At 38.9% G+C, this 12,098-nt stretch overlaps 2 protein-coding genes across 2 annotated transcripts in view; one reads left to right on the top strand and one right to left on the bottom strand.

Annotated features, from left to right (window-relative positions):
- Positions 1-2,114: 2,114 nt before the first annotated feature.
- LOC135705722 (leucine-rich repeat-containing protein 15-like) lies at positions 2,115-3,700 on the top strand. Its single transcript, XM_065227562.1, has one exon. The coding sequence runs from the start codon at positions 2,204-2,206 to the stop codon at positions 3,380-3,382; it is 1,179 nt and encodes a 392-aa protein (XP_065083634.1). The 5' UTR covers positions 2,115-2,203; the 3' UTR covers positions 3,383-3,700.
- A 5,098-nt stretch (positions 3,701-8,798) lies between these two features.
- The window catches only part of Wdr62 (WD repeat domain 62), a 107,731-nt gene continuing 104,431 nt past the window's right edge, over positions 8,799-12,098 (bottom strand). Inside the window, exon 15 of the mRNA XM_065227643.1 lies at positions 8,799-11,056. Coding sequence (XP_065083715.1) covers positions 10,951-11,056 — 106 coding nt within the window. The 3' untranslated portion in view covers positions 8,799-10,950. The remainder of the gene's footprint in view (positions 11,057-12,098) is intronic.

Here is a 12,098-nt window from a genome sequence, read left to right as displayed (position 1 = left end):
AATACAACCATTCAATCAATTCTGTAAAACCGAATTCTCACATCACCATAATTTGAGGAGCGCCTTTCTCATTCGAAGCTCATCGTCACTGTCAATTGAGTCACTCACTATCATTTGATATACGACAGTGGAATATGGAAGAAACCCAGCAAAATGGTCTCGAACAGACAAGTCGACCCGATTTCGGATCAAATTAAAGCAAATTTAAGGTCGATGTCGACCCAATGTCGTGTTGTTGTCGGGTCAAATTTGGGTTTATGTCAGGTCAATGTCGAGTTGGGGTTTGGTAGAAGTCAGGTTGGTGTCGGGTTGGCTTAGCTTTTTCGCCGGAATGTCGACCAGAGCTTCGTTTATGTGTAGGTTACACTCAATTGAATGATATCAAGCGTTTCTCAAATGAAAATGATCCATGCCTTCGTCAAATGACTAAACAACTGATATCACCCATTCGAAGGAGGTCCCATTTGATAGCGGATAGCTGCTTTTCTCATTTTCATCAAAAATGGTCAATTGATTTTGAGAATTTACAGCACTGGCCGACGTAATAAAAAACGGAAGTAGAAAGAGGCCTTGTTGATCTGAACAATTTTTCCGAAGATGTAAACCTTCTACACGGTCAATGAAAACAACCCAAATTTGAGTGCAGGAACTCAGCGATGAGTACATTTGCCTCATGTTTTCCTGTGGAAAAGCTCAAAAATATGCCGGAAAATGACGAAAATTGACGAAAATTTTACTCAGTCTAGATGTAGTACCAATAGACTGAGTGAATCCAATCTTTACTTTTCTCATACTCACGAAGTTGTTCCTGGACAAACCTGGAAAAACATGAGGCAAATTTACTCATCGCTGAGTTCCTGCACTTTTTGCGATTTATGAGTAAACTATATTCAAATTTAGGTTATTCTCATGGGCCGTGTATTTAGCCCATATGTTAAGTAAGCGCAAACAATGAAAAATGAATGTCACACTAGGCTGCCTGGTGCGTGAATTCTGAACTAAACTCTTTACCATAAAATAAGTCTTGTTCATCTGAACAACATTGCCCAAGAAGGGGAACATTCTATCTAGTCAAGTTGACACACAATTCAAAATGAATGTCACGCTGCGTGGTGAGTGAATTTTGAGCTTAACTCTTTGTCTCTGGATAAGCCTTATCAATCTGAACAACTTTGCTGAAGACGGGAACCATTTATATGAGCAGGATCTGTAGATGCTTCTTCAGCTAAAAATTGTGCGATAATGCTCCGCCAATGTGAACGTCAGCCACACCCGTGGCCATCAGAGAGATTGAATCCGATTGACATTCAGCGGGCAACCTACATCGAGCAGCCGAAGAAAACAAAACAATACAGGGCATAAACACAAAACAATAGATGAAGTTGGTAGATTAATATTTCTTATAGCATTGTTGCGTATTGAACATTGAATTATAAACTAATTAAAACTACAGGTAAAAACACAAATTCAGTGCCAACATTTCAAAGGGGCGTAATTGCTTTTAAAAACAATGGCTTTAGCCGTCGATTTTTCGCAAATAAAAGCTCACTCCTCCAAATTAACAATGCTAGCTGGTAGAGGAAACATTCATTCACCTGTTGGTGTAATTAATTATTACGTGCGATCTTTTAGTTGCGAGAAATCGACGGCTAAAGCCATTGTTTACCTATACAATTACGCCCCTTTGAAATATTGGCACAGAATTGTTTGTTGGCAATCTTCCGTTCGGCGTAGATTCAAAAGGTTGAGATTGATTTGAAAAAAAAAAAGTTTGATTGTCATGCAGCGAGAGCAGTGAAGGGCGGTTGAAAGTCTAAAATCTGTCAAAAACTATCTACGTGGTTTATGGACAGCCCGATAGGTAAGAAGTAGTATTGACTTAAAGGCAAAAACAATCAGAGCTCGTACACTCGTAATCCATTTCATCCTGATAATGCACCATCTTATCACATGAATTACAAATGAATCGAATCACAGTACAGCCTCAGCCGTCAATCAGAGATGATCATTCTTTTCCTAGTGTAATTAACATACCTTTTCCTAGTGTAATTAACATCGAAGTTTCACTTAATAGTTCTCGTCTTGTAGAATTTCCTTCCTGGCGGGATCGATTCGGACAGAACCAAAGGCCCTGCAAGTAGAATGTGACGGAGCAGCAACAGATTCTCGTATTTCTGCAGCGGACGCAACATGCATAATAGTAATGCCACGGCAAAAATGGAACAGCTCGGCAGATTTGACCACTGTGCAGCTTCCCAGTTTTAGCAAATTCAGTCTGATTGGTGTCAACGGATCGTTCTCACTACCGAAGTTCTTTTCAACGAAGGCTAACGTGGAGAAATTGTTCATCTACGAATCCAATCTGCACGAGGTTGACCTTTTCCCGGTATTGGAGAATCTTCTTCTATCCCAGGCTCACACTCGGAAGATCGTAATCGATGCGGACCTTCAATACGTTATCCATACGCTAGCCGTAGTGGACAACGAGCTGAGAAATCTTCCACGTCGTATCAATCAACTGGTGCGTTTAAAATCGCTTGATTTGGCCAATAATCAGCTGGAGAAAATAAATCTTACGGAGCTCAGTGGATTACGCGAACTTGAAACCATTGACTTGAGTGCGAATTACATTCAGGAGCTTGAAATCAGAACCATCGATCTTCCCAATTTGCTCAAGCTAGATTTAAGTCACAACGAGTTGAAGTCCATTCCGATGAAAACTGGCCGGTTACGATCGTTGGAACAGTTGATTCTGAGCCATAATAAGCTGGAATACGTGGAAATGAGTCGATTCAATGGGCTATCTAAGCTAAAGGTATTGGATCTCAGATTCAACGATCTTCAATTAGGAACCCTTACTCAAGTCTACCTGCCAGCTTTGGAAGTTTTGAGACTTGAATCCTGCCGTCTCCAGCAACTGGAGCTACTAGGTATGGAGACACCCAAACTAAACAAGCTACACGTCGAAGACAACAAACTGGAATACCTTGAAAGCTACTTCAACGATTCCTATCAGGGCCCGGAGCTGGAACTGTACGGCGATAGGAATCCCTGGAGTTGCAGCTGGCTACAGGACAAGCATCCCCGGGTCAAGTTCGTGGTGCAACAGGACCGTCAGACTTGCAGGCGATTTGTGAAGAACGTTTGTTGTGTCGGGAGTGACTATCATTCGGAACGGAGAGCCGACCGGAGGTTGCTTGTAGTGAAGCAGCAGAATTGGCAGATTCATAGGACACTTGAAAAGCAGCAGGAAGATTTGCGAAGGATTGAGGATAACGTTGGGATGTTAGGGAAGCAAATAGCGAAAATAGATCGTACGTTTGGGGAAGTGAAGGATTTGGTAAAACTGATGTCGGCAAAATTGAATGCGGATGAGTTGTAAGTTGAGAATGCGAAACCGGAGAATGTAAGATACTCATTTAGTTATGTTTGAAAGATATTCATAATCTGTAATAGATCAACGCATGTACGGATTCTGTAATACAGTCTACGGAAGAGTTTTCAGCTTATGAGCTCAATCATTCTTCCAGAATTCTATAAAACTTCGCATAATTTTTTGCTAGGGACAATGAACCAAGTTTGGGCTGGAATTTGACGATAGCCTATTTTTTTTTCAAATTGGCGTTTTTGATATTTTTCAATAAATCATAGCACGAAAATAGCGCTTGTTCGAAGCTTATCAAAAATGCTAACTTTTATGATATTGAACACAATGGACACTTTAAAATTGACCAAAATTGAAGAACATCATCTTTAAGTAAACATTTAAAAAAAAAACTTTTGTGAGAGACTTTTATCTTGTTGGATATCTGAAATTGTTTGAGCCTTCATTCATCTATAAAAATGTCTTTACTTAATACTCTAGTGCTTTCATTTCCTTGCCGTTTTAGCTAGCCAGGTATCTGAGATCAGTTGATGGCTCATCCCGGTAATTCCTGAGAATCGAGAAATAATTTTGCTGAGTGAAAAAATAGGTACGATCCTTTTTAGTTTATTTAATCTACCCTTGAAAGTTTATTCCAACATTCCGTTAGAATTATCTTCCACCTTACCTCGTTAGTTAGTTTCCGATTCCTCCTGGAAGTTTATTTCGACTTCCATTGGAAATTTCTTCTTGCTCCGCTCCAAAGGTTCTTCCGTCTTCTCCCGCCTGACGTTTATGCAACTGCCCCGGAACATCAGGATTGGTTCCAGAGCTTTCATTAGCTACAGGAAAACTGCAGAAACTTTTAAGATGTTCTGAAACTTCAGAAAAGTCCTGACTTTTGGGTAAGTTTAAAGATCTGTTAGGGTAAGTTCCGATAACTTCTGTTCTGTTGAAATTCGAGAACCCAGGATTTTCGGAAACTTCGCAAATCCAAAGAACATCAGGTAAATTTAACAGTTCCGTTTGTTTCATGAGAATTGAGAGAACTTTAGGGAAGGTCTGAGAACATCAGGACAGATCAGTTAATTTCAAGGAAATTGCTGAAAGGTTGTTCCGATAAACTTAAGGAATATCCTAAAGCTTTAAAAACGTTCCTAGAAGAAGTTTTAGAAACTTAAGGGAAGTTGCATGAACATAAGAAAATTTTGCATTAGTTCCGTGCTTTTGAATGGAAGTTACGAGAACTTTTAAAAAATAATATAATCGGGAAGATCGGAGGACTTCAATGCTGATGTTCCATTAATATCAAGAAAATTATGAGAGATTTTCGAGTACATATTTCAAGGATGAGCAGAGAACTATAAACAACCGTATTAACTTCAGGGAAATTGCTGAACTTTCAAGGAGTTTCGAGTTATTATGGGATATTCCGAAGTGCATGTATTCTTCTTCTTCTTTCCTTTATTTAACGTCGGTCTCTGTTCTGCAATCTACGGACACCGACGGACATCGATTGCCATCCATTGACGGTAATCGAATGTGCAGGAAGGCAGCTTCCACACCTGCGTAGGATATCGCACCCATTCAACACACATGGGCCGGGACCAACGGCTTTACTTCCCTTCCGAAGGAAGACGTGACCAGAGATTTTTATGCCTCAGAAAAATCCCACCGACCTCGGGTGGGATTGAACCCAGACCCATCGGGGTGTTAGAAAGCAGTCACGCTTACCACTACACCACCGGCGCCGGCTGAAGTGCATGTCAGGAATGTTTCGAAACATTCAAAACGAAGGTTGTCAACGAAACAAAAACACAACAATGCGAAACGAAATGTTACGAACCAGGGTTACCAGAATGATGGATCAGCAGGAAATGAAAATTCAATGGAAGGCATAGAAGACGAATTGTCAGTTCCGAACTCACCAATAAAGACGAGCAGCAAAAATAAGGAAGAAAATGAATGAAGAAAATGAATTTGGATTAATTGTATTTTCATAAATTCTTTTCCAGAGACGAAACGGAGACTACGGCTGAAAGTTTCTTTAATAATGAAATCTAATCTAATCTAACTTCAGGGACACTGCGGGTTTTCAGGGACGTTTTATGAATATCATGAAAATTACAGATTCATTATAAAACGTAACCTCGGGGAATATTGTGGTAACATCCCCCAGAACTCTTTCTTCCAGATTTTTCTTCAACTTCTCCTTGAAGTTTCTTTCGACTATTTCGTAAACCCTCTAACATCCAACATTATCCAGAAGTTTCTTCTAATCTACCTTAGGAAGTTTCTTCCAGCGTCTCCAGGAAGTTCCATTAAACTTCGAATTCTTCCTGGAAAAAAACTGGAAAAACATGAGGTCAAGTTACTCATCGTTGAGTTCCTGCACTTTATGTGATTTATGAGTAAACTTAACTCAAATTTGAGTCGTTCGCATTCGTCGTGCTAGTTAAAATTTTCATCAATTTCCAATCAAACAGATATTTTAGGAAAATCGAGGAAAATTTTACTTATTGCGAATTTGAGTAAACGAAAATCAAATTTGAGTTCGACTCAATGGTCGTTTTTATCGTTTGATAATCTAGTACTTCACAGCAACATCGCACACAATCTGTTTCGTGAGCAAGGACATGTACTTTTCGATACAGTGCCATCTGCCGCTTCAAACTGACAATTCGGATAAAAGAAGTACACGGACGATGAAAACAACTCAAAATTGAGTTGAGTTTGACTAAATTTAGCTAGGAACTGAGAAATGCAAATGAAAATAACCCAAATGTGAGTTTAGGTTACTCATCATCGCAGAAAGGGCAGAAACTCAGCGGAATGAATTTGCCTCATGCTTTCCTGTGGAAAACCTCATAAATCTGCCGAAAAATGAGAAAAATTGACGAAAATTTTACTCAGTCTAGGAGTAGTACCAATAGAATGAGTGAATTCAATCTTTACTTTTCTCATATTCGGGATTTTTTCCTGGACAAACCCAGAAAAACCAAATCACATGAGAATTCAGAGCCATAACCATTTGGGATCATAAGAACTAAATTGGCTACATTCGGACATGTTCCGGATTCCCTAGGGGAAGTGGAGAGAATCTGTCTTGAGTCAAATCTTATTATGCAATATGTTGTCTAACATTCTTAACTGGGTACATTATTTTCGTAAAATTTATCGGTTTTTATATAGGTATCATCTGATAAAGCTTCGTTGTCTGAGCACATCGATATTTTTTTCGAACCCATAGACTTTGATCTCGATTTTTAAATCAAGATTTAAAGCAAAATAATCCATCGTGGTCCAAGCTGGCTAAAATGTTGAATTTTCCTAGAAACGCGCCATACGGTGCCCAAAACGTACAGGGACACCTTGACGACGAATCGGAAGCCTTAAAATAAACGCCGAAGTGGAACTGCCAACCGTCAGCTCCATGGAAAGGTCGTGCCGGCGCCTGTGGATTCTATATAATTCCCCAGAAAAACATTCCCCAGAATGTACCATTCCCCAGAAAAGATGATGAAATTATTAATTTTCACTTTTCTTTTTTTTTTAGTATTGATAATACACTATGTTTACTTTTATGGTACTATGTATTTATCAATTCCAAACCATTATTTCAGTGCTAACATTTGAAAACGGCGCAAAAGCCATTTGTAAACAAATGGTTTGTGGGCCCTTTACTCGCTACCCGAAGAACGCCCACGCAAACCAACAGCATCGTCAGGAAGGGGAAAATTTCCCCTACCCGATGTTGCTTTGAGTCGCGTGGGTGTACTTCAAGTAGTGAGTAAAGGGCCCACAAACCATTTGTTTACAAATGGCTTTTGTGCCGTTTTCAAATGTTAGCACTGATTTAGCTCTTTAAAAAATGACAACCTTCAAGTTTTCGAGCACTTCGTTCGTCATTTAAAAAGTCAAAGGATCTATTATGCAATCCAATTCAACCAGTCGAAAACTGTTAAACCTAATCGAAGAATTGTTCGACCTGAGTTGAAGAATTTCTCGTGATGGATTAAAAAATCGGTGCATGGAACGTTGAACTACCGATTACAAATTTATAACATTATTCCACACGTTATTATCCCGAATGGGCATTACCCCGAAACCCTTGCGAAAAACTATTGATTATATATTTTCCTTATATATTAAAAGAAGGGAATATTCCCTTCTTTATCGTATATTTAACGAATTAATTATGTTCTCTTTTATATGTTAAAAGAAGGGAATATTTCCCTTCTTTATCGTATATCAAAAGAATTAATTATTTCCATTTCTTATATTTTCAAAGAAGGGAAAAGCACTTGATCCATTCAGAAGTTTTTCTCTTCTTTTTATATACGCGAAAGAAGATTCCAGGAGTGACTATAATAAACAAAAATAGTCAATCTAATACATGGCATACTTTTCTGGGGAATGGTTCATTCTGGGGAATGCTTTTCTGGGGACTGGTGCATTCTGGGGAATGAGGTTCTGGGGAATGGTTTTCTGGGGAATGTTATAGAACCGCGCCGGTGGTGTAGTGTTAAGCGTGACTACTTTCTCACCCCAATGGGTCCGAGGTCGTTGGGATTTTTCTAAGGCATAAACATTTTTGGTCACGTCTTCCTTCGGAAGGGAAGTAAAGCCGTTGGTCCCGGCCAAGTTATGCCAAGTGTCATTTATGCCAAACGTCTTTATACTAAATGTCCTTTTGCCAAACGTTCTTGTGCCAAATGTACCAGACCCATTTTTTGATGTTTTTAATTTCAAATTCCACACTTCCGAGTCTACTGTTTAAGATAATTATTGTACCTTAAAGTACCATAATTTCACGCACCTAATGTCGTAATTTCGCGCAATTTGTTAAACATTCCAAAATAATGTGCTATGGGGCTATTATTTACTAGTGTATGAAAAAAATAATAATTTAGAAAATATTCCAATTAAGGCAATGTGCGAAATTATGGCACATCACGGTACCTCATTTAATTTTATTCAATCATATACATACACTCTAAAAAATCTGCACGTCGATTTTTCGTGAAAACATCCCACTTCAATCTTTTCGTTAAATTTAGATAAAATTTACGAGATTTGATAACCCCCCAAATGGACTTTCGAAGACATCAAATCAGTACCTATCATTGAACAACAACGGCTGATCTTTATTTTATCGCTATATACACTATCATCAGTTGAATGTGATCCGCTATGCTTCTCTATTTACACTAGTTTTATTACTCATCAACCTAACAACTTACTTTTATTCACTTATGACTTTTAGGACCGTATAAAATCTACCGTTAGACGAGCATATATTAGGGGAAAATTAGTTTGCTTAGTTGTAACTCACCTCCGCTCAAATCCGTTCGACCACGGCACACTGCATTGCACTTCTCTAAACACCAAGCCCCATCTAAAGAAGGAATACGGTTTCTGCCAAGCCCATCAGCTTCATCTTCTTCTTCTTCACGATCATCTGCCCTCCTAAGCCTAGCAACACTTGGGAAGCAGAGATGTGCCCCTCGTACCAAGCAGCGCTCTAGTGTTTGTACAGAAAAGAAAGCAAATTGGGTGTTAGAATTGGTTATTGTATGGAAGCATCTGTTAACTAGAGACTCAAAGCAGGGAAAAAGAACAAACGCCTACGGTTTTATTTGGTTTTTAAAATATGACTTTTTAAATATATTTTCTTCTTCTTCTCGTTTCCCTCGAATTAGTTTCTTCCAATGCATTGTGTTGAGAGTAGTTTAATAGTAGTGTAAGTTGCATTTCGCTGCCTTCCCACGTTTACCTCCTACTATGATCGTACAAAAAAGAGGAAATAATTCTACATGTTTCAAAATCCATCATCAACTTTTACGTGCGTGGCTTCTTCACTTGTTGTGTGTTGGCATATGTTCGGGATAAATTCCTCACCAATTCCACCGGTTTACCTCCTATAGTAAGTCCATTTGAATGGATTCATAAGCGTTGTTCTGTCTCATTTCTTAAGTTTTAGTTTTTGTTTGTTGTGTTAATTTTCAATGATGTTCGCTCTACTAGTGCTTCTCTGAAAAGGTTAACTAAAGCTTAACAGTTTAAAAGCTAAGTAAGGTTGATTTGTTGCTTTGTTGTCAAAGATGTTTGTTTGTTTGTTATTAATAGCCTTCGATTGTTTGTTTGCCTTGCTTACCGATTATTAGTTTAGTTAGTTAGTTTGCTGCATGACAAGGTAGTTTTGTGGTGAGTGTCTTACTTCCATTCTGTTTCCAATGTTTCAACATTATTTAAGGTGAGTATACAAAGTGTTACGATGAACTTTGAGGTGAGTGGTGGAAAGCAAAGTTTGTATCTATGATGAAATCACTGTTTTTTTTTTGACTGTGTTGAACCTTGTTTTGTAGAATTGATTTTCTTCTGAGGTTTCTGTGATTTTGTTTAGAACATTGCAATATTTTTTTTAGAAATAAAAAAACTGATTTTCATATTTTCTAAATAAAATTATTGGCTCTGAATGGAAACAAAACACAGAAAGACATGCTGGATTTCGAGTAGGTATCGGAAAGAGTGTATATCCTGTTCTGGTTGCTCTTAAAACTTTGCCTATTAATTAGTAGGATAAATCAATATGATTTAATAAGTATTAAGTGGTTATTCCATATGTTACCATTCAAAAGTACTAGAAACTTGTTAAACGAGTTGTTTTCCAATAGATTAGAACCTACACTGTACAGCTAGTATGTTCAAACATTAATTTCATTAACTTGTAAAAAGGGAACATCCTCAAGCTAAACGATTCCCATCCAAAATCGGGTGGACCCTTTGGCCGTCAGAAAAATGGACATGGCCTTGCTTCAACTCTGCAACCCATTCCGTCCCCACTAGAATTAATAAACCTAATGTAACTAAAATAACTGTACTCCCTACTAACTAGTAATCGTTAATAATTTAGATTAAAAAAGCTGAAAGCGCGCTAAAAACGACATTGACCTATATCATCTCTGATAACGGCATAACGGAAAAGAAGGATTCTACTCAACGTTCAACTAACAAATCTAGATATGGCTTTTTGTCTTCCTTCATCGAACAGAATTTTCCTCTCAACTATTGAGGAAAAACCGCAACCTAATCTAATCGTTATTGTTCCTAAGAAACTGGATAAAACCTAATCAACTATCAACTAAACTGGACGCAACGTTTAATTTTTTCAACAGCATATTTGTTCTCGTAATCACACCCAATTCCTTTGATTTCCCTTGTTAAGAAAACTTTCAGCGCTTGAGTGTTTATTAAAGTTTCACAATTCACACATGCAGCTTTCTGTGGGTTTGTTTAAAGCTGATCTGATTAATTGTCTGTTCTATCCTCCGGGAATCCTGCTTGAAAAGAATCTAAAATCACATTCACAATTTCGGACAAACAACCACACGACACTTGTAACTTTCATTGTTCCTTGTTCTTAAACCTAGACCTAGACTGGAAAAATGTACGAATAAACGGGAAAAATGTTGTTGGAAGAATGTTACACAGTTAGTGTGATATTTTAGAAGAGTGTATCCTGGGCAGTTACGAGTCGTAGATATTGCTGTTGCTGCTGCTGCTGCTGTTACTTTTGCCGAAATTCAGCCGTTGTTGTTCACGTGCTTCTGCACCTGATTCAGAATGTCGTTGCATTTTTCGTACATACTGGTGCTGTTGTTAAGGTTGATGCTGTCGCCACCGATGTTCCTGAAAAGCGAAGATGAGGTTAATTTGATACGAATTTTACAACACAATAATCTACCACGGCTCTCAACTTAGCATTCTTTGCAGCACTTCCACAGGTATTAATTATTCATTTTGTCAAGCTTCTGCTTTCATGTTCCATCCGATGTCACTGCTATTGTTTGCGGTGACATCTATCGGAAACAACACACAATCTCTTTTCCGTTAATTGTACACAGAGGACACTGCAGTACAAAACATGTCTGGTACCTCTATATATGTATTTAGAATAATATCTGAAGTCCCTCCTTTTTTACACATTCTGCACACAAAATAGCTCACCCCTCACAGAATTTCCCACCGATTTTTATGAATGGGGGCGGAGCAGAAAGTATCTTTTGTGCAAAGTATGTAAAAAAGGAGGGACTACGAATGTTAATCTAAATGCATATATAGAGGTACCAGACATGTTTTGTAGTGTTAGGCACTCTATAGGCTGTTTCTAGGCACCACCAATGAGGGGCATGAAGTAGTTCGCTTCCTCGTGGTGTGCCCTGGAAACGTTAATTATCGAACCCAAGGAAGAGATATTGCGGCTAAACGAACTACCGCAGAGTAAGGACGTTGGAACCCCATCCAGCTCATCCCAGGAGGTTGATAAACCCTGCACAAACCCTCGTTGTGCAAAGGCAGGAGTGACACCGGGTTCTTAGAGTGCTTAGCACACGCAGCTGGTAAGCGGTCACATCTGTCCTGTTTGGCCCTGGACAGTTGGCTGGCTATCACGTCTGCTCTAGAACTCAGGCGAACAACTAACAGCGATCAACAAGAGGAATGCCCTGCACAGCTGCTCACTGTGCAGTAGCGAGTGTCACATCTGACACAACACTTAGTGATGCGCCATAGCCTAGAGCACAGGATAAGGTTTAGTGGGTCGGGAGCGCTACATCTCCCATACTCACACCCTGAGTTATCTTCTCAGGTGTCTGGGAGCAGATTCCTCCCTGTATAAAAAAGGCACCACCAATGTAGAGTGCGCTAAGCGATTATGAGAGGAAACGTAATC

Source organism: Ochlerotatus camptorhynchus, unplaced genomic scaffold (genome assembly GCF_037179485.1).
Source record: "Ochlerotatus camptorhynchus isolate MF236.1 unplaced genomic scaffold, CSIRO-AGI_Acam_v1.1 ptg000274l, whole genome shotgun sequence".
Classification (NCBI taxonomy): domain Eukaryota; kingdom Metazoa; phylum Arthropoda; class Insecta; order Diptera; family Culicidae; genus Ochlerotatus; species Ochlerotatus camptorhynchus.
The sequence above is the reverse complement of the archived record's forward strand: the minus strand, read 5'-3'. Positions and strand labels throughout refer to the sequence as shown.